Source organism: Acinonyx jubatus, chromosome F2 (assembly GCF_027475565.1).
Source record: "Acinonyx jubatus isolate Ajub_Pintada_27869175 chromosome F2, VMU_Ajub_asm_v1.0, whole genome shotgun sequence".
Lineage (NCBI taxonomy): Eukaryota > Metazoa > Chordata > Mammalia > Carnivora > Felidae > Acinonyx > Acinonyx jubatus.
This window is the reverse complement of record NC_069394.1, coordinates 74317842-74340072: the sequence shown is the minus strand read 5'-3', so window position 1 is coordinate 74340072 and position 22231 is coordinate 74317842. Positions and strand designations below refer to the sequence as shown.

Below are 22231 nucleotides of genomic sequence, written 5' to 3'. Positions count from 1 at the left end.
GGAAGGGGGAAATCGACTTTGTCGGCTGCTGTGAAAAAATGCGGCAGCTGATCGATTTCGTTTTTATAAACCGAGGGGACGTTTAAAAATCGGGGGAAGTGAAATGTAAACGCCCCTTCAGGGGTGTGACAGCTCAAGGTGAAGACTTTAAGATGAGTACCTTTTGTTGGTTAACATTTTTTGAAAACCTTGAGATTTATTCAAGCGCATATGCGCAGACATAGAGCTTCTAGTTACCCGAGATAAAAGATTTAACTATAATTCCATCAGTTTTTCAGCTGTATTTTTGGGAAATATTTGGGGTAAAAATTGCCCTCCATGGAAGGAAGATAACCAGTGGGTGGGAAACAAGGAACTAAGGAATCGGATTATAGGGATGACTGTTTGCATATCGGGTGTGTGAGTTAAGACGCTTCAATCTTTTTTCCGTCCCTAAAACAGGTATGTTTTCACAATGATTTCCAGTGATTTCGCAGGCTTATTGTTAGATTCAGCCTGTGGAAGTAAATTTCATGGGCTGTACTTTTAATGTAGTTTAATGTGGGGGAATTGAAGTTTGAAGAAATGCTTACAGTTACTGTATTTGTGTGGAGTAATCGGAAAATTGATCCAAAAAGAAGTTAAACACGATGTCTAACTTTTAAAATATTGCCATCTTTGCATACGTGCATGCATGTGCAAATGCTTTCTGTGGTTCTTTGTATTAGGTACCCTGGTAGGCCCTGGGGTATAAGACACAGCCTGTCGCTACACCCTAGTAAGACAACTGTTACATAATTATTTAGCGAATTACAGTCGTAGGTGCTATAGGAGAGGAGTACAGGGGCCGTCATAGCAAAAACCTAACCTTTCTCCAAAGATCACAGATTTCTTTGAGAAAAGTAGCTTTTGAAAAGAGATCTAGAGAGTGGAAGGAAACTGGGGTGTGTTTGAGTGAGAGAGAGAGAGCGACGAGCAGAACTCTGTAAAAAGTAGAAGAAAGCCAAGTCTACATACCTACTTCTTAGCCTGCAGCCAGATGAGTCTCGGGGCTATCTTCATGAAGTCTCCTTTCCACAAAAAAAAAAAAAAAAAAGGAAAGAAAGAAAGGGAATGTGAGTTATAAATGCATGAAGTTGATGGGGCACCTGGGTGGCTCAGTCAGTTAAGCGTGACTCAGTCAGTGAAGGGTCCCGACTTCAGCTCAGGTCGGGATCTCACAGTTTGTGAGTTCAAGCCCCGCGTCGGGCTCTGTGCTGACAGCTCAGAGCCTGGAGCCTGCTTTGGATTCTGTCTCCCTCCCTCTCTGCCCCTCCCCCGCTCGTGTTCTGTCTGTCTCAAAAGTAAATAATAAACATTAAAGAGAGTTTTTTTAAAAAATGTAAAAATTTGAGAAAAAACTGTCATGCCATACCCCTACAAAGCAATATGCTACTAGATTTCAATTAAAGCAACTTTATTTAGAACACAATTTAGGGGGCTCCTGGGTGGCTCAGTCCATTGAGCTTCCAACTCGATTTCAACTCAAGTCATGATCTCATGGTCATGGGATGGAACCTGATGGGCTGGCGATGGGCTGGCACGGAGCATGAAAACTGCTTAATATTTTCTCTCTCTCCCTTCCCTCCACCCCCCCCCCCCCACACACACACACCTCTTCCCCTGGTATACATGAACTCTCTTTCTCTCTCAAAATAAAAATAAATGAATAAAACACAATTTAATTGCCATATAAATCACCGATTACTTTGAATTTAGTCTTTTTGAACCAAAATGTTCATTTTTTAAACTTCGTATAATTTCATACATATTAAAACTTAGAAGCTCTACTTTCCTTTTAGAAGCCACATTCTGAGTTCAAAATAGGTAAAGAGAAAAGAATGGCTTTTTCCTTTAGATCACTTAATGCTCAAATTATAACTCCTTAGAACAAAAACAACTTGGAAATATGATCTTGAAATTATTTCCAGGAGAAGTCCTGGGGACTTGGAGACATGCTGGCAGTTCAGAGGCTTAATAGTGTAACTCTGACTTTCCAGGTAGAGACAAGGTCTGTTTCACCATCTTAAAATAACAGATTGACTGTTAGCAAAATTCTAGAATAGATTATTAAACTGAAAAATACAGTACCATACTTTGGAGCAGAAACAGAAAACGAGCATTAGCATAGGTGCCTAATACCTTCTTAGTATTGAGTTGACTCTCATACTAAACTAAACTAAAGGTTATTGTACACCTCTCCTATTGTAACTAATTTTTATTTTCTGAGGACATTATATTAACACACTGTCAGGGCACCTGGGTGGCGCAGTCAGTTGAGTGTCTGACTTTGGCTCAGGTCATGATCTCGCAATTGGTGAGTTCAAGCCCCACATTGGGCTCTGTGCTGACAGCTCAGAGCCTGGAGCCTGCTCAGGATTCTGTGTGTGTGTGTGTGTGTGTGTGTGTGTGTGTGTGTGTGTGTGTGTGTCTGTCTGTCTGTGTCTCTCTCTCTCTCTGCCCCTCCCTGCTCATGCTTTGTCTCTCTCAAAAATAATAAAACAAACGTTAAAAAAAATTAACATACGGTTTTATGAGCTCTAGAGTAATCTGTTTCATCTGCACATTCAGGTTTTCATACACCATATATATGAAGAAGACATAATTACATGTAATGGCGCTCTTAAAAATAATCATCATGATGGCTCAGTAGTAACATGAAAAAATAGCTTACGTTAATAAACGTCTGAATATAAAATATCTACTCTATAATTACAATTATGTAAAAATTTTGTGTTAATATGTACATAGTCTAAAATAGAATATAGTAAAATGCTGAAATGATGGAGTAGTAGATTTTTGTTATAAAAACAACAGACATTAATTATTTAATTCTTTTAAAGGAATTACTTAATTCTTTTAAATCATTTTTTTCTTTAAGATTTACCTATTATATATATCTGATGCTACTCATTCTTAGAAAGTTTATGCTTTTCTTGTTTTTAAACTTTATTATTAATTTAAATCCAAGGTATTTAATATATAGTGTAATAATGATTTCAAGAATAGAAGTTAGTGATTCATCACTTATATGTAACACCCAGTGCTCATCCCCACAAGTGTCCTCCTTAATGCCCCTCCTCCATTTAGCGCCCCCTTCCCAACACCCCTCCAGCATCCCTCATTTTGTTCTCTGTATTTAAGAGTCTCTTATGGTTTGTCTTCTCTGTTTTTATATTATTTTTGCTTCCCTTATGTTCATCTGTTTAAAGTCCACATGTGACTGAAGCCATATGATATTAGTCTTTGACTTATTTCGCTTAGCATAATACACTCTGGTTCCATCCACGTTGTTGCAGATGGCAAGATTTCATTCTTTTTGTCGCCGAGTAATATTCCATTGTGCATATATACCACATCTTTATCCATTCATCCGTCGATGGACATTTGGGCTCTTTTCATACTTTGGTTATTGTCACTAGTGCTGCTGTACACATTGAGGTGCGTGTGTCCCTTCGAAATAGCACTCCTTTGAATATCCTTCAGGTAAATACCTAGTAGTGCAATTGCTGGGTCACAGGGTAGTTCTATTTTTAATATTTTGAGGAGTCTCCATACTGTTTTCCAGAGTGGCTGCCCCAGTTTGCATTCCCACCAGCAGTGCAAGAGAGATCCTCTTTCTCTGCATCCTCACCAACATCTGTTGTTGCCCGAGTTGTTAATTTTAGCCAGTCTGACAGGTGTGAAGTGGTATCTCATTTTGATTGATAGTTGCCTGATGATGAGTGATGTGGAGAATTTTTTTCATGTGTCTGTTAGCCATCTGGATGTCTTCTTTGGAAAAGTGTCTGTTTTGCCCATTTCTTCACTGGATTGTTTTTCGGGTGTTGATTTTGATAAGTTCTTTATAGATTTTGGATAGTAACCCTTTTTGTGATATTTCATTTGCAAATATCTTCTCCCATTCCGTTGGTTGCCTTTTAGTTTTGCTGATTGTTTCCTTCACTGTGCAGAAGCTTTTTATCTTGATGAGGTCCCAATAGTTTATTTTTCTTTTGTTTCCCTTGCCTCTGGAGACATGTCAAATAAGAAGTTGCTGCAGCTGAGGTCAAAGAGGTTGCTGCCCGTTTTCTCCTCTAGGATTTTGCTGGCTTCCTGTCTTATGTTCAGGTCTTTCATCCATTTTAAGTTTTATTTTTGTGTCTGGTGTAAGAAAGTGGTCCAGGTTCATTCTTCTGCATGTCGCCATCCAGTTTTCCCAGCACCATTTGCTGAAGAGACTGTTTTTTCCATTGGATATTCTTTCCTGCTGTGTCAAAGATTAGTTGGCCACATAGTAAATCATTTTAAAATAATTTCAAACTTAAAAAATAGGTCCGTGAACCATATTCCCCTCTCCGCAGATTCACCAGGTCTTAATAGTTAGCTGCCTTTGTTCCATTTCTCCCTCTGCAGACACAGAGACACGTGCCCAGGCCCCACATACACCATCTTTTCTGAACCATTTGAGAGCAAGCTGCAGACTTGATTCCCCATCTCTCCTAAATACTCCATTGTGCATTTCCCTAAAACAAGTATATTCTCCTTCATAACCACTGTCGAGGGCTCACATTTCCCCCAGCTTTCCCGGCAGTGTTTCTCTTTTCTTTCTGATCCAGAATTCCACATAGTTCCTCTTATGTTTACTTTTGACTTGTCAATCTCCTTTGGAAAAATTCTTCACCCTTTCCCTCCCTTTCGTGGCCTCAGCATTTTAAGAAGTGCAGACCTTACCTTCTCCTTCTGTAGGCTGACCTTACTTAACCTGGGTCTCTCTGACATTTCAACAGGAACAGGGATGGGGCCGTGCCTTCTTGGCAGGAATGCCACAGAAGTGATCCTGTGGTTGGCCCTGCATCGCTTCAGCAATGACTTTCTGGAGATCCAGCCCACCACTGGTGACGTTAACCTCCATTGCCCAATCATTGGGGTCTCCCAGCTTTCTTCACTGTAAAGTCACAGTGATTCCCTTTGCATTCATTAGTATGTTGTAGGAAAGTACTCCAGTGCTATACCAGTACCCTGTTGTTGCCTGAATCTGCTACCTCTTGAAGATTGCCAAAGAGTGATTCTCTGCCTGTATCGTTCTACTTTTATTAGTTGGCATTCTGTATGGAGCACTTTCCCCTCTCTCCACATATTTGTTTACTCCTTTATTTACATTAACGTGAACTCTGGATTGTTTGTTTATTGATAAGTTATATTTTATTACTGTCATTTATTTCGATGTTCATATTGGCTCAGCTTTAGCTGGTGGGGGCCTCCTGAGGTGGCTTGTATATCATTTTGATGTGTCCCTGGCATTGTTAGACCTCCTCCTAACCTTCTGGCACAGAAGGTGACCCAAGCATAATCTTTTATAGTCCATGCTACAACCTGGAACTGCCATTTCTGAAGGTACCTTGGTTCCTTTTAGCAGAGTGTAGTGTTCAGAAACCAAGACTTGGGTGCTCGTTGTGTTCCCTGCTCTTGGGTTTTCATTTCCCCTATGCTCTCTCAGCAGATAGAATTAGGCAGGGTGTATCTGCATTTGCATACATACATAAATACATGTAGGTGTGTAGGAATATCTTGGCTGTCGGTATCTTCAGTACATTTACTTATGTGCTCAGTGTAACCAATCTTGCAATCTTACTAGCCTTTTCCTCCATCTGACACCTAGTGCCCCGTATCCTCGGGTGCTGACAGGCACGCCGTTGATGCCCTCCGTATAGCTGCTGCTCTCCCCCACCCCCAGAGCCCTCTCCATTGTCCAGTGTTCTTGGGAGCCAGTGGGCATTGTGCCAGAGCACATTTGCACTGCATCCCCTGGCATGTTTGCTGTCCTACTGTGAGTCATCACTTTATCTTTTATAAAGTATCAAAACATAAACAGGAGGATAGTGAAATATATCAAGTATACAAAAATTTTATTTGGTTGAATTTATTGTGGTCACACTGGAAAAATAGTATCAGGTATTACTTGCAGATGGCTTTATTCTGGCAGTTCTGATGGAGTTTGTTACAGCTCAATTTAATGGTAGGAAGAAAATGGCACAATTTTCTCCTTTTTCAAAGTGTCCTGTCAAGTTTATTTGTGTTAAGTAATCTCTGACCTTAGCAGATAGAAAACAACTCTTGAAGTAGGTATGTAAAATAAAGTTGAATCATTCACTGTTGTTAAAAATTGTTGAGACTAGGGTATTGGCTGGCTCAGCCGGGGGAGCATGCAGCTCTTGATCTTGGGGTCATGAGTTTGAGCCCCACATTAGGCACCGAGCTTACTTAAATAATTATTCAATTAAAAATTGTTGAGACTGAATGTTTTGTTTTGATTTCTGTTTCAGTTTGATAAAATATCTAAATAAGAACTTCATTGTATGTTAGTCCCCAAAACAACCTTTGCTTGGACTGTGACTATCTTGTCTACTAAGCAATGATAACTTGGCTGATTTGCAAATGGAGTAGGGTCTACATGTGGATTTATGTGTGTGTAAGGTAAATCTTTCCACCTTTTTTTTACATGTTTATTTTTGAGAGACAGCGAGAGACCAAGCATGAGCGGGGAAGGGCAGAGAGAGAGACACACAAGAATCCTAAACAGTCTCCAGGCTCTAAGCTGTCAGCACAGAACCCGATGTGGGGATCAAACCCACGAACCATGAAATCAGGACCTGAGCCAAAGTTGGACTCTTAACAGACTGAGCCACCCAGTGCCCCTAAATCTTTCCACTTTTATGCTCACTTCTTACAGCAAGTTTAGAGAACATTTTCTTGTTTATGTATTATAAGATCAATTCTTCCCACAATGCCAGAACTACCCTTTAATTATACTAATTAGTAATTGTAATTATAAATGATTCCTATGTGGTATATATTCCCTGTCTTAGATGTACTATCCTTGTAATAACCTCATGAGATATGTGTTCTTTCCTCTGTATTACAGATGAGGAAGATATATTAGCAGATTGCTTTTTCTGTTCCTTAACATTTTAAATCTATGCTGCCTTGAATTTTTTCCCCAGATTTATAATGTATTTCATTTTTGACTGTTTAATTTGCTTTGCAGAGATCGAAAATTGTGCAATTTGGGATTAAAAGGCTACTATGTCAAAGGCAATGGTGACAATGCAGGTAATACAGTATAAAACCATATGGTCCCTTTTCACTCAAAGTAACTATAGTACTGTATTGATTTTAAATATAATTTATTATAATACCATATTGATTTGTTGCATAAAATATTATAAATGACAACCAGTAATTATAGTCCTTATTTTTTATTATGACATGGTTCTAGAATCCTTTTCAAAGCACATCTTTTCCTGCTAGCTCCTCTATGGACTTGAGGTAGCCTCTTTTGCTCTATGTAACGTTCCTTCCTGAGTTGTTGCCATTAGATAAGAGGAGCCTGAAATTTGCAGCTTTGAAAAGTAGAGAGCATATTTTTCCCCCCAGCAAAATTTTATTGTGTTGGAAGATAAACAGAGGCATATTAAAATTTTCAAGAGTTTATTCGAGTAGACACCTCTCCAAGTCAGGCAGTGCCGGCTCCCTGGATAGGAGCACCACTCCACAACAGGTGTTAGAGGAGGGGTTTTTATAGAGACGGTGTAGAAGCAAAGCAAGGAAATTACTTGATTGGCTATGGCTTAAACAGTGGGCTCATTTGGGGAAGCATACGGGCTATTTGTGATTGGTTGTTCTTAAGTTTTATTTTCTTCGATTTGAGCGCTTGGATTCTGGCTTAGGTTTTTGGTTTGCTTCCATTGACAACAAAGGCCTTAGAGCCACCTCAGTCTAATGACCTCCTTATTTATATACTTTACCAATCGTATAAATAAGGTATTCAGGATAAGTGCCAAGTGAACATCCATAGTCTTCTGACTGAAGTGAAGAGCCCATCATCTGGGTTCACGTTCCCAAATAACAAATAGAATTTGTTGTATACTTTGAGCCTTATCTAGTTTCCAAAAACCATCTTGCTCTCTCTCAGACTTCCCTTTGAGACCGTGTTTGTTCTTTCCACACAGATCTTTTTTGTTTCTCTAGATACAGGCAAAACTAGCATGAGTTCTAGGCTAAAGCCAGCACAAGTAAAGAGTGTCGTGTTGCCCTTAAAAGTCCTTTAACTCTCACAATAATGGAACGAGTCAGTGTTTCTTCAGTTGATTGCTGGATAAAGTGTTTGGTTTGTGTTTCAATGTAATGTACAAATAAGGTTTCTTCAGACCCCAAGCTCCTGCTAAATGTAAAGTATACATACCATGGGGCACCTGGGTGGCTCATGATCTCATGGTTGTGAGATTGAGCCCCGTGTCGTCGTGGAGCCTGCTAGGGATTCTCTCCTCTCCCTCTACTCCTCTCACTTGCTTGTGTGTGCATGCTCTCTCTCTCTCTCTCTTTTTCATAAATCAATCAATCAATGAATAAAACACATACTATGAAAGGAACATAAAACTTAGCACATTTGTTTTTCCTATTTGCTCTCGGACTTTCATAAGTTCATTGAGTGGAATGGTAAATGGAATCCCCCTTATTACTTAGGCAGAGATGTTTTTTTCCCTCTTTGTTTTAGTAGGATTTGTACACAAAAGATTTCTTTATAGTCTCCATTTTTGCTTTGTAAGACTCACCATTCTGTTGCCTACAGTCATTTAGCTGGAGTGCAGCTCAGCCCTAATTGAGTATGCTAATGTGTAAAGTGACATTTATCTCACATTTCAAATGGCTAATGGAGCATTTGAATGGCATTTGTCCTGTTAATGGTGTGATACACTTTTTTTTAATCTAACCATATTAGTATAAAGCAAAACTTACTTTGTTACAATACAACAGGTTTTTTTGTAAGACCTAGAATCAGGAGTTTGAAAGAATCTTCCAGCTCAGTAGATTTCACTTTCAATAGCAGAACCCTTTCATTCAATCATCTCTCCCAGAGTCACAGAATATAAATCCTAGTTGTGATTAAAGTACCCTCAAAATAAATAAATAAATAAATAAATAAATAAATAAATAAATAAATAAAATAAAGTACCCTCGAGGCGACTAAAGACATGCCTTTCACCTCTCTTATTACTAGCTCCTAAAGTAACTCCACAAATCATCATTTTAACTTCACTGATCTAGTTGAGTAATACTGCCTATGGTGAAAATGTGTTTTCCCTGTGATTACTCCACCGTGTCCCCCCTCGTATCCTCAGTACTCTGCACGGTGCAAAGGGCTCTGTGCCCAGCACAGAGGAGGTACTCAGTACGTGTAACTTGAATGGGCAGCTGGTAGCTGGCAGAGCCAGACTAGAAGTTGTCTCTTGATTCTCAGTTGGCCATTTTTTACTAGTCTTTTTAACTCCTTAAAAATCGTAACACTTGCATGATTCTGGATCTCAGGTTCCTCTTTAAAATGAGGATGATAAAACTTACATCTACATTCTCTCTAAAATGAAGCTAACAAATGCTGTCTGTAGGAGACCAAGCAACAGAAGAGGAGGAAGGTGGCACGGCAGAGTCACATGACAGCAAAGGCTTAGGCCTAGATGAAAGTGAACTTGATTCTGAGGCTGAACTCATGAGAAGTATGGGACTACCACTCCAGTTTGGTGGTGTATCTGCACATAAGACTTTTGAGGTAAGTAGGGGCGCCTGGGTGCCTCAGTCGGTTAAGCATCTGACTCTTGATTTCAGCTCAGGTCATGATATTGTAGTTTGTGAGTTCAAGCCCTACATCAGACTCTGTGCTAGTGGTGTGGAGCCTGCTTGGGATCCTCTGTCTCTTTCTCTGCCCCTCTCCCACTTGTGTTTTAAATAAGTAAATATTTTTTTTAAAAAAGAATTTTTACAAAAGTATAAGTTACTTTTATTTGTTTCTTCATTTTCTTCATGAAATACCAAATGGAATTATTTTATCCCAAATCTAACACATTCATACATTAGAGCACCCCACTTCTTTTTAAACGTACATATTTATAAATTAACCAAAACTGCAAGTTTTGATATATGTCTATGTTTGATTTTTTCCTCCTCCTGTAAACATAGAGAGTAAAATTAATCTGTGTGTGTAACTAAAGCCCAGGATGAGGGTTTGAGGATCTATTATTTAATTTAATGGTAAAAGAGACTTGGATTCTATTTTCTCTTATACTTTATGAGGTGCATTTGATATTCAAGTTATTTATCTTATGTAGGTGTCTATGAATACTAGAAATAAAGTTAAAGTCAAAAAGAAAAAGAAAAAACAGCAAAAGAAGTACTTGCATGAAATTATGAGAGAATCTTGGAGACAAGAATATGAAGAAGATGACATTTTGGCTTCCGATGATCCGTCTTCAGTTGAACAGTATGAGAACACCAAAACATGTGAACTTCAAACCAAAAAGGACATTGAAGCTGAAAATCTTCCTGTTGAAAATACATTATGCCCAAAGCTAGAAATTACAGAGAAGTGGGAAAAGTATTGGAATGAATATGGCGGAGGACTCTTATGGCAAAGCTGGCAAGAGAAACATCCAGGTCAGACACTGTATTCTGAACCTTGGAACGTTCCTGATACAAAGGAGGAATGGGAACAACATTATAGTCAACTCTATTGGTATTATTTGGAACAATTTCAGTATTGGGAAGCTCAGGGTTGGACTTTTGATGCCCCAGAAACCTGTGATACAGATACTGGTGAGCCTAAAATAGAGGTTGACGACGAGAAAGATGAAAATTGCATAAAAGCTGACTTAACGTCTTTTCCATCTTCATCTATAACCATTGATAGTGAAAGCTCTAGTTCAAGTGATAAAGAGCATAATGAAATACTTGATGGAGTTAGTAACTTAAGTCTGAATTCAGAGGAAGTGGAACAGAGCCGGTTAGATTCTTCAGTAAGTTACGATGGATGTCAGTTGCTAAGTGAAGTCGGCAGCAGCAGAGAATGCCCTGCTGGCCAAAGTGAACCATGTCACGGAGGAACCAAGGACAGCAACGTGTCTGGGAACAGAAGCGCAAACCAACCAGCTCAGGGTAAGACTGGCCAAGATGTATCCTACTGAACAGGAAAATGAACCTACTGAGCAAAATAACACTAATCCTTTATGCAAGAGTTACACAATGCCAACTGCATTTTATAGTATAAAGTGATTTACTCCATATATCACAAGTTGTTTATTTCCCTTTCATATAAATCAGAAAAATATTTGCAAAGGGTTCTCAAAAGTATCATTTTTTCCACTTGTACCTTGGTGGCCAATTAAAACTTGAAACTCCCCTGGGGCGCCTGGGTGGCCTCAGTCGGTTAAGCGTCCGACTTCAGCTCAAGTCATGATCTTACAGTCTGTGAGTTTGAGCCCCGCATAGGGCTCTGTGCTGACAGCTCAGAGCCTGGAGCCTGTCTCGGATACTGTGTCTCCCTCTCTGTCTCCCTCTCCCTCCCCCACTTGTGCTCTGTCTCTCTTGCTCTCAAAAATAAATAAAACATAGAAACGAAGCAAACAAAAAACACCTTGGAACTCCCTTGAGAAATTTAGAATAGACGTGGAACTTCCAAGTTTCTGTGAAGCAAATGTATTTATAGGAGGCATATTAGAGAATGGTTCAGAGTACACAATGGATATCAGGCAAATCTTACTTTAAGTTATATCTGGAAATTTATTTTGGAACCAATGAAGTCTTGCTCTGTAGGGAATCTCAACAGGGCATGATATTAATTTCTATCTAGAAGAGTTGACCTCAGGATCCTTGTTAAATATCCAGGATAGGGAACTTCGTTGACTCCAGCCTAAGTGATTGAAAACAAAACAAAACCTGTCATGCAAATTGATGTCTAAAGAACTAAAGAAAGGATGAAAGAAAGCCAGTGAGAGGTATGTTAAGAAGTCAGAGGTGGTTATTAAGAATGCTCTTGCTAGGGAAAAGGATTCTAAGGAATCCTAAGGAAACCAGGAAAATCAGAGAGGAGGAAATTTTTATAAGTTTGGCATCCTTGATGTTTGGTGCTAGACAAGTCTGGTTTATAATAGAGGACTTTCTTCTCGGCCTCATTCTTACATGAAACAAAAGGTTTTGGCCTTTTATTTAACAATTGGGTTTGCTTTGTTCCTTGGATTGCGGATTTTCATCTAGCTGAGAGTTCCCTTTAGAGAGAGTTCCTAAAGGACCCTGCCTACTTTTTGATTTCTTTTTTCTCTGTGCTCTCCCAATGGAGCTTACCTCAGTATTATCATTCTTTTCTATTTTGGTGTTATTTTCATCCTTTTTTTAATGTGATTACTTTATGTTAGTCTTTTGACACTCCTCTCTGCTCTCTCGATTACTTTCTGTGCTGATTTTGACCATAAAACTAGAAATCTGTATATTGGCCAATGTATTGGCCCCTGTCTTACTACTTCATGTTACTTCTTTGACCATCCTCCGTTATCTTCCTGTTTGTTCCCTTTGTCAAACATAGTAAACCTCATAGTCTCTGCCTTCTGTGGTCTATTTCCTAGTTTACATGCATAGATTGGCCATTTTTGTTACCTTTTCCCTTAATTATGTGTGTAATTGGCCATTTCTTTAATTAGTCCCGGGGTGAGTGCCATCAGGATCAATCTGAGAATTTGAGGTTTTAATTTGTTTTGGATCCTCCCTTGAGATCACAACACAAGGTATATGTTGCATGTTTTCTATGTAAGCGTATATGTTTTCTATTGTTTGTGGTTGCGTATTCTCCTGAAATAGTCTGTGCCTACACAATCAAAGTATCCCATTGCCTACACTACAGACAACTCTCCATTTCTAGTTCCCCCTACTCACTCTGTGCCAGTCTGAAGAAATACAGAACAAAGACAGGTGCCTCAGTCAGAGCTGCCACAAGTTTAAAAGCATTCTTTTTAAATGATGGTGCTTACCATTCTGTTACTTGCATTGTCAATTTAAGGGCTATATTAGAGACCAATGTATTTGCTTCTTAATAAGGAGAAATCATTTTTCTGAAAACACTGTATTCAGAGTCATGTAAGTTAAAATTCGGTCAAATGTGATAGCTGTTAGTGTGTGTGATTAGAAAGCTTTCATAAAAGTAACTGGATTAATTTATGTAGATTTGGACAGCTATGAGGAAAAAGTTTTCGTTTGCTTTCTAAGTAGTTAGATCATGGAAACTTTAATAGATAGGCATAGCTACAATTTTACGCTCAGACTCTGCATGTGGATACACAAAATAGGTCGATTCGATCTGGCGCTGTGCCTGACATGCGCATACAGGTCATTGCAAGAAAGGCAGTAAAGTATTTGATCGCCTTTGCAAAAGGCAGAGGAATTGTCAAACCAAGGAGAGAACTCCACTGCAATATCTCTGCCTCTTTAGCTTCACAGGACTCTTCCGAAGCAAACGCAATCAGAGAAAGACCACACTCCAACAGTATTGACGGAGACGAGAGTGAAGAAGATCCACCTGAACATAAGCCAAGCAAACTCAAGAGGAGGCAAGTAACACATTACCTCCCTCTCCACAGTGGGGTAGCAGAAGCACTTGTGTCCATGAGGGGGTGGCTGTAAAGCATTTGTTATATTACAGTACTTACTGTTAGTCCTGGAGAAAAGGAGAAAAGATGAGACGTACTAGCCTTGGAACACGGTCAAATCCCAGCAGTCAAATCCCACAGTTTCTTGTCTATAAAATGGAACCAATGCTTTTTTTAATGAGATCGTTAGGAAGACTAGAACTAGCATGTAATATATCTGATGGGAGTGTCAGTAGGTGACAGCTTTTAATAATGTATCCGTAGATACGGTTTCTCTCAAGGACGTTCTGATTTTTTCTTCAAAAATCTAAGTATATGTTATCACAGAATTTTATGCTAAAAGACCTCAAGTATCTAATGCTCTTAATCTGTACATGGGAATATTAAGAACAAAATGAGGGTAAGTGCTTTTGCCCAGAGTTACATAGCAAAACAATGGCAGTTCCAAGGCTGATGCCCAGACCAACTCTTCTGGAGGCAGTGCTCTTCTAGTATACTATTGATATGTAAAATTAAAGTGACAAGTAACACAGGTTGGATACAGTCAAATGCTAATTCTGTAAGATACAAGGAAAGGACGGATGTTACAGAACTTAGATGTCAGCTAAAAACATTTTATTTCTGTGACAGGATGTGAAGTGTTCCACATATGACTTTTATGTTAACATACAGCTTCTAGAAAAAATAATATGCAAACTTTGGGGGCCCAGTAACCTAGTACTTTCATAAAAGCATGCCTCCATTGTGTTCCTTCTACATGGTTCGCAGTGCTTGTTAATTCCTCCCTAAGTGCCCGGAAGCAGAGACTCTGTATGTTCTTACATTTCTGGGACGTAGTAGGTCCACCATAAATGTTCGGTGAGCTTAATTTAATTTGTAAGAATTATTTCTCCCCATTTTCTCTTAGTACTGTCACGTACGTCATAGGGGTCACTGGGAGGTATCCCCATTAGATCAGTGATCATGGGTTACTTGATAACACACTTGAATCACAACCTTATTCTTCATATATTTTTTAAAGTTTTTGGTTGGATTGATACTTCTCAAATGTTTTCTTCTTTGTTTTTGAGGAAAACTTCTAAAGGTAACATTCTAGGAGCTTAGTTGAAGGCTGTAGTTTTTACAGGTGTTCTTCCAAAGGCAGATGGAGAGATCTGAATTCGTGCCATGTTCAAGAGTAGAGAGAGTTACTTGACAAAGTTTAGGATCTGAGTGCTTTTTGCTGTGTTCCAAATACTGCTGGGTACTTTATCTTATTTGGAAAATCTGATTAAAGTACTCTTTCCTGTCTTCGTGGATTTGTGAGCTGGAGCTGTGGTTGACTGTTGTGATTAGAAAGTGTGTGTAGATTGACTCTGTGTACCTTTTGATATTTTCATTAACTGGTGGCCTCTAGATATAATGGTTTATCACGTTTTACCTTTTGTTTGTTTAGCCACGAGCTGGACGTCGATGAAAACCCAGATTCAGACTTTGATGACAATGGTTCCCTTCTGGGATTCAAGCATGGCTCAGGACAAAAGTAATTATGTATAAATACTGTTGTTTTCCCAAAATTGTAACACTTCAGCTGTCTTAACGTTCTCTGATAGCTAATGATAGTTATAGATTTGATAGCATTTGAGATAGTATAGTTAAAACACTAACCTCTCTTGTGGAGAGATCACCACACATTTGCTATATTCACATACATCGTTTACTCAGTTGCACTTCATACAATCCAATATCGTTATTACAGTTTCATAGATAAAGCAGTGACTTGGTTGGGATCATATCATTTCCTAGGGAGAGGATACAGGGCAAGGTTTTGAGACTTCTAAGCAACCCTGACTTATCAGTGCTCACACAATTATCTAATTCTTGTGTGTTTAATTGATTACCCTGTATGTACTTCTAGGTTCTTCCTAAGATTTAGGCGTGTTCCTTTGAGGTTCTTCCCAAGTTATTGTGTGTACCAATAGTTCATTCCTTCATACTGCTGAGTAGTATTCCGTTGTATGGATGTACCATAGTTTCTTTAACCATTCATCTATTAAAGGACATTTGGACTATGTATGGTATTTGGCTATTACAAACAAACTGCTGTGAACATTTATATACAGAAGGTGTAAGTTTTCTCTGGTATTAAATGCCCAGGCATTAAATATAAGAAAAGTGAAGGGCTTATTGCATATACCATGAAGACCAAACTGAGTATTTAAGGCACATTAAAGACCTACCATTTATGTCAACATGCACCAGTGATTTAAACCAAGATTAAGGTCTTTGATGTTTCTAAGGGTTGAGACTTACTTTGTTAGTTGTGCAGTTTTAGCTGATACCTACATACTGTGAAGTCAGCAAGGAAAGGACACAGATCTCAAAGTTGACTTATAAATTGAATCCAAATCGGTTAAGGATTACATGCTCATAATACTATAAATATTTTTTTAATTATCAATTATCTCTCCCTTACGGTACTTGAAGGCAGTTGCCGTTGGTATAATTATTTAAGGTTAAAGATCACAAAGATGAGTAATATAAAATGTCTTCTTGATAGTGCCATGTTTAAATTCCTGACAGAATTTATTTCTACCCACATGTAATTTTATTGAGAAATTACTTGAGTGGCTCTTGCTAGGATACATCCCTGGAGATTTATTCTGTGACCTGGGATTTAACTTAACTATTCTTCTGTTTAGGATTCCCAGTTCTACTTAGAAGAAAAGGATAAGGGGGACCTGAGTGGCTCAATTGGTTAAGTGTTCCAACTCTTGATTTCCCGACTCTTGAGATCGGGTCACGATCTCATGGTCATGAGATCGCGTTGGGCTTCACGCTGGGCATGGAGCTTCCTTAAGATTCTCCCTCTTGCTCTGCCCCTCTTCTGCTTGTGTGCTCCCACTCTTTAAAAAGAAGAAGAAGAAGAAAAGGATAAAATGGACTTTTTTATAAAGTTTATAATATGGCTAGAAGATAACACCTGATATTTAACACTAAACTGTTCAGGAGTTTGTAAGTGCTAAATTGTGTATTACACTTTAAGTTTCTTATAGTCTGTGGGAGAAGTACTTAAATAAGGCTTGATATAGTCATAGAAGTCTTTGTAGCAGATCTTGATCTTTTAAGACCAGAAAAATTCAGATGGTTAGATCAGCAGATATTTTCTAGTTATTTTGTTAATATGGGTTTGCTTCTTGGGTAAGCTCAGATTAATTTAGGTTAAGAAGTCAGTGACCACTTTTAAAATAATTGAAGTCCAGGTATGTATGTATGAAAGAGCTTTGGTATCATCTCACCATGAGAAAAGATTATATTTCCCTGGTGTGCAACGGGGTTACATGTTTCTGCGATTTCTTTATTACATTTTACTTTGTAATACCTGCTTTCTGCTATATAAGGTATGTTGGTACTCCCAACTGATGTTTCAGATTTACTTAAAATTAACATACAACTCCTATGCATTTGAACTTTATTTCATAATTTTTATAATTTAGAAAAGAAATTAAAATGGTGGCTGCTAATCGAAAAATAGTGAAAATTGTCCGTTTTATTCTCTTTTCATATAAGAAAACAAACTCACAGAACTTAAGGTTTGAGTCATCTTCCTTTGCTTTGGTCACAGATATGGTGGAATTTCAAATTTCAGTCATCGGCGGGTCAGATACTTGCAGAAGAATGTGAAGTATAAGTCAAAGTTCCTGGACATGAGAAGACAAATAAATATGAAAAACAAACACATCTTCTTTACTGAAGAGTCAGATAAAACATTTTTCAAGAAAAGCAAAGCTTTGACTAAGGTCTGTATAAATTTTGTTCTATATTTACAGATAGAATCTCATTTTGTGAGCTTGACTCAAATGGTATTCAAATGGAAATCCTGCTTCTAGCAGATATAAAGGTGCCTAAAATTCTCTTCCCCTTGCTTCCTAAAAGCATATAGCATGTGAACTAAATTTGAAAAAGAATAAGTTGGTAGTAATGTTATGTTTTAAAAGCTATAAAGTATCTGGGAAGATAGATAAAATTGCCTTGTATATGTAGTAACAGTGAGACTTTCTCATCTGCTTCAGGCTAAGTAGGATCCTGGAAGTCAATTTCTAGTACAGCTTTTATTGTAAGTCTTAATTACGAGATCATCCAGAGGCGATCAATTAAACATTGCACTATGGGGCGCCTGGGTGGCTCAGTTGGTTAAGCGTCCGACTTCTGCTCAGGTCATGATCTTGCGGTTTGTGAGTTTGAGCCCCACATCGGGCTCTGGGCTGACAGCTCGGAGCCTGGAGCCTGCTTCGGATTCTGTGTCTCCCTCTCTCTCTGCTCCTCCTCCACTTGTGCTCTGTCTCTCCCTCTATCAAAAATAAATAAAAAATGTTAAAAAAAAAAAAATTTAAACATTGCACTAACCAGTTCATCCTAATGGTCTCCTGCGAATTTAGTGATTTACACTGTTAACTGGAGTGTTCACTAGAATATTCGTGTCCCCTCTCTCGGACTCTGCTATACCTGCTGTGCCAGCACCGGAAAAACAAAAGTAATTAGAATAGTTGTTGCTTGGTTTGATGAGTGATACTTTTCTGTTGGGGGGTGGTGGGCAGGGAGGACACCTTCTCATGAGTGAAACCTTTGTATCATCGTATTAGTCACTTCTCCAGCAACTCCTTTGGACAACAGAACAAAATCTCAGATCCTGTAATGACTTTGTTCTACCCTTAAGGTACATTATCCTTCCTAACTTCAGCATTCTTCCAAAACATGCAACAGACTTATGTTGCTGCCTTCATGTTTTCCTTTTCATTTTAGATTGGTTGGTTGCTAGTGATATTTTAATATTTTAGTGGCCCTGGTTATGTCTGGAACACATTTCCCACTTCAGGTCAGTCAGTCCTATAGAACTTTTTATTTGTTGGATGTGATTGCCCCTATACATCCATCTGTAGACAAAGCAGAAACATACCTGCTGTGTATTGACAAGGAAAAAAAGAAATATGGCTGTTGTGTCCTTAGGTATCTGTTTGATACATAGGCACAGTCCCCTTGAAGATTCTGGGTTTGTCTATGCTCATCTTCCAATTTCCTAACTCTTAGGAGGGTCATGAACTCTGTTATGAAGAATATTCTTGTAGGGGCATCTGGGTGGCTCAGTTGGTTAAGCATCTGACTCTTCATTTCAGCTTAGGACATAATCTCATGGTTTGTGGGTTTGAGCCCTACATTGGGCTTTGCACTGACAGTGCAGAACCTGCTTGGGATTCTCTCCCCCCCCCCCCCCGCCCCTCCCCCTCTCAAAATAAATAAGCTTAAAAAATTTTTTGTTTAAAAGAATATTCTTGTTACAGAAGTTTGCAAGGAAGTTACCTGACCTTATTAACATTTCTAAGAAACCTACTTTTTAGGAATCCTTTTTACAGGCTTCACTCCGTTAAAGGGCAGTTTGCATTGCTCTTTTTCTTCACATGGGCACTTAATCTTTTTAGAGTTTATCTTTGATGCTGAGTACAATTTAACATAGACTATAGCCTCAGCCATTGAAGAAAGGCCTGTATGATTGGAAAAGATAACATTAATGACAGTAATAAGTGGGTACGTGTGTAATGGCAATATCACATAGTATGGTTATATTGTCAGAAGCCTCTATGGAAAGCTACTGGAACAGTTCAGCTTTATCCTCTTAGTGCTAATTGATTACAGGAAAGTCACCACCTTGTGTTTAAGCTGATATCTTCTTCCTTTTAAAGAAATCTTTAATAAGGTCATGGTATGTCCAGATAAGAAAATTGTGCAGTTAGCTCAGAATTACTTTTTGCATAATTAGCTTGTATGATACAGTGTACTTATTGGAGCTAATAATTATGACTCAGCTTCTCAGTGAAGTCCAAATGGTCAAAGCAGGTAGGACTATTCTGTGCAATTTGGAATTAATTCGTGCTTGTGATGACTGACAATTTCAGGTAGAAAAATTTCTAAAATGGGTTAATGAACCAATGGATGAGGAAGCATCACAGGAGTCAGTTTCTCATGACAACGTGCAAGACACGTGCACAAGCAGTGATTCAGAGGAGCAAGAAATGTCTGTTAAAAAAGGCGATGACCCACTTGAGACGAGCAGTCAAGAACCTGGAAAGTGTCACGCCGTGTCTTCAGCTGGTGAACTGGAAACAGAAAAAAATGAAGGAGACAGCACAGTAACAGCTATTACACATCAGGAAGATTGTGTTACTCAGATTACACCAGACTCTCTACAGGTCGACACTGAAGGTAAGACTGTGCTTCAACTTGCTGATGAATTTGGATAATGTGCTTCCCTAGCTGTCACTTGTTAACCGTCTATACATAAGGATGCACCGCTATTTTACTTTATTGTATTTTATTTCATTTCATTTCATTTTATTTTATTTTGAGGTGGGGGTAGAGCACGTGTGCACACACGGGGAGGGGCAGAGAGAGAATGTGGGGCTCGATCCCACAACCCTAGGATCATGACCTGAGCCGAAATCAAGAGTCAGACAACTAACTGAGCCACCCAGGCGCCTCTCACCGCCATTCATTTTCAAGTGGAGAGGATGCACAGTAAGTGTAAATGTGCTAGTGGCTATGGTTTGGCACCAGAAGACTACACTCTTGGCTGAGCAAGCGTGATGAGATAAAAGGGCGCACATGTGGGAAAACTGAGTGTCTCTGTTCCACTAAGATTGGTCTCTGCCACTACCCTCTGCTCCCTGGGCTAAAAGTGACTGGCAGTCCCTTTTATCCCTCTTGAAATTTGGTATTGCTCTGGTGTTCCTTTTAATAATTCTTTTTATTTTGGGGCGCCTGGCTAGCTCAGTCGGTTAAGCGTCCAACTTTGGCTCAGTTCGTGATCTCGCAGTTCGTGAGTTTGAGCCCAGCATCGGGCTCCATGCTGACAGCTCAGAGCCGGGAGCCTGCTTCAGATTCTGTGTCTCCTTCTCTCTCTGCCTCTCCCCTGCTCACGCTCTTTTTCTCTCTCTCTCTCTCTCTCTCAAAACTAAATAAGGATTAAAATAAATTTTTTTTTAATATTGAAGAAAATACCTCATTTGAATCTTGATTTGTGTGTGTGTGTGTATGTGTGTAGAGAGCTGTATTCTTTGTATCACATACTCCTTTGCCTTTCTAAAAAGCATACTAAAGGTAGTTTAAATTTTTTTTATTGTCATGTACAACTGATGTTCATATGGTACTTGCAGATTTCATGTGCCTTATTTTCATTTAATCTATAAAATAGGTAGATGGAATTATCCCTATTCTATAAATACAGAAAGTAAAGCTCAGAGAAACTAAGAAATTTGCCTGAGATCACACAGCTAGTAGGTGGCATAGCTAGGACTCAGTACCAGGTTGTCTGATTCCTCAGTCCCATTTCCCCCCTACCGCTTCCCTACTTCCCTAATTACCTCATGTCACAGTGCTGGTAGTTCTCACCTGGGCCCATACCACCCACCTCAGGGGCATTTGGAAGGTGTTGGCTGTTAGAATGACCTGGAGGTAGGGGCATTTAGTACTTGGGGTTAACCTTCTGTCCTGTATAGGATGATCTTGCACAATAAGGAATTGTTCATTCAAAATGTTAGTGTTGATGACACCTTATGCTATTTGCAATGACCGGATGACGAATTAAGACTTGGTTCTATCCTTGAGAATCATTGAAGCAGTAGTTTTATTTGTCATCATCAATTCTTCTCATTATGTCTAGCTGTGATAATGCTCTAAGTTGCTATTTCTGATCTCAGAACTGAGACAAGATAACCAAATTAATAAAAATTGTTTAAGAAAAAAGTCCGTCGCAGGGTGCCTGGGTGGCCCAGTCGGTTAAGCATCTCACTTTGGCTCAGGTCATGATCTCACAATTGTGTTCTGTGCTGACAGCTCAGAGCCTGGAGCCTGCTTAAGATTCTGCGTCTCCCTCTCCTCCCTTGCTCACACTCTGTCTCTTGCTCTCCCAAAAATAAATAAAACATTTAAAAACAAGAAGAAAAAGAAAACGTCCATCTTTGAATGAATGAGATCCTTTTCTGTTAACATTAAAGCCATGACCTATTTTAATTTCCTTTAGGTCATGGGATCTTCAGGTCATGTCTGTGTTCAGAGGATTGACCAAGTTAGGACTCAGTCAGTCCTTGGGAGGTTTTATTTCAAAGAAGGGAAGAACAATGTTTGGATTTCTATAATTGACCGACTGAAGTAGTACCTTATCTAACAGAAGCAATAACTTTATACCTACGTAGTATCTGTGCACATCCCCTAACAATCTTGGGAAGTAAGTAGATAAAATACTATTCATTCGTTCCTTTTGAGGAATTAGAAATTGGATCTTAGTGAGCCTGGGTTTCTTTATGTACCAAGCCCAGGCAAGTTATAAACAGCAAAACAGAAGCTGTCATGTAAAGTCAGTGCTACGTGCATCAGGCCCGCCTGCTTCTCCAGGGGTGCCGTTGCACACGTGTTCTGGAGTGCATTCCCAAATTGTAAATATTGAATGTGGGTACACTTTTAGATAAATTCATCTCCGATTTCCTTTTTGTCATGGTGAGCATCTGTATTTTTTATATTCTTTTATTTTAGCTGAAAGGAAGAAGAAGAAGAAGACAAAGAAAAACAGGAACAAAAAGGTAATTGGCCTGCCTCCCGAGATAGCTGCTGTTCCTGAGCTGGCAAAGTACTGGGCCCAGAGATACAGGCTCTTCTCCCGTTTTGATGATGGGATTAAACTGGACAAAGGTAAAATATATGTGGGGGGTTTTTTGACACTATTTTGAAATAATTTCAAA

At 39.0% G+C, this 22231-nt stretch overlaps 1 protein-coding gene across 3 annotated transcripts in view; it reads left to right on the top strand.

Moving 5' to 3' along the window:
- The window catches only part of TGS1 (trimethylguanosine synthase 1), a 43554-nt gene that overhangs the window by 492 nt on the left and 20831 nt on the right, over positions 1–22231 (top strand). For 2 of the 3 annotated variants that reach the window (XM_015080695.3, XM_053208552.1), the window contains exons 2-9: positions 7046–7110; positions 9444–9604; positions 10161–10983; positions 13307–13424; positions 14899–14985; positions 17068–17242; positions 19394–19700; positions 22026–22181. In XM_015080695.3, coding sequence (XP_014936181.1) covers positions 7046–7110; positions 9444–9604; positions 10161–10983; positions 13307–13424; positions 14899–14985; positions 17068–17242; positions 19394–19700; positions 22026–22181 — 1892 coding nt within the window. Of the gene's footprint in view, positions 1–7045; positions 7111–9423; positions 9605–10160; positions 10984–13306; positions 13425–14898; positions 14986–17067; positions 17243–19393; positions 19701–22025; positions 22182–22231 lie in introns of those variants that run through there. The other variant, XM_053208553.1, reaches the window with a different exon arrangement.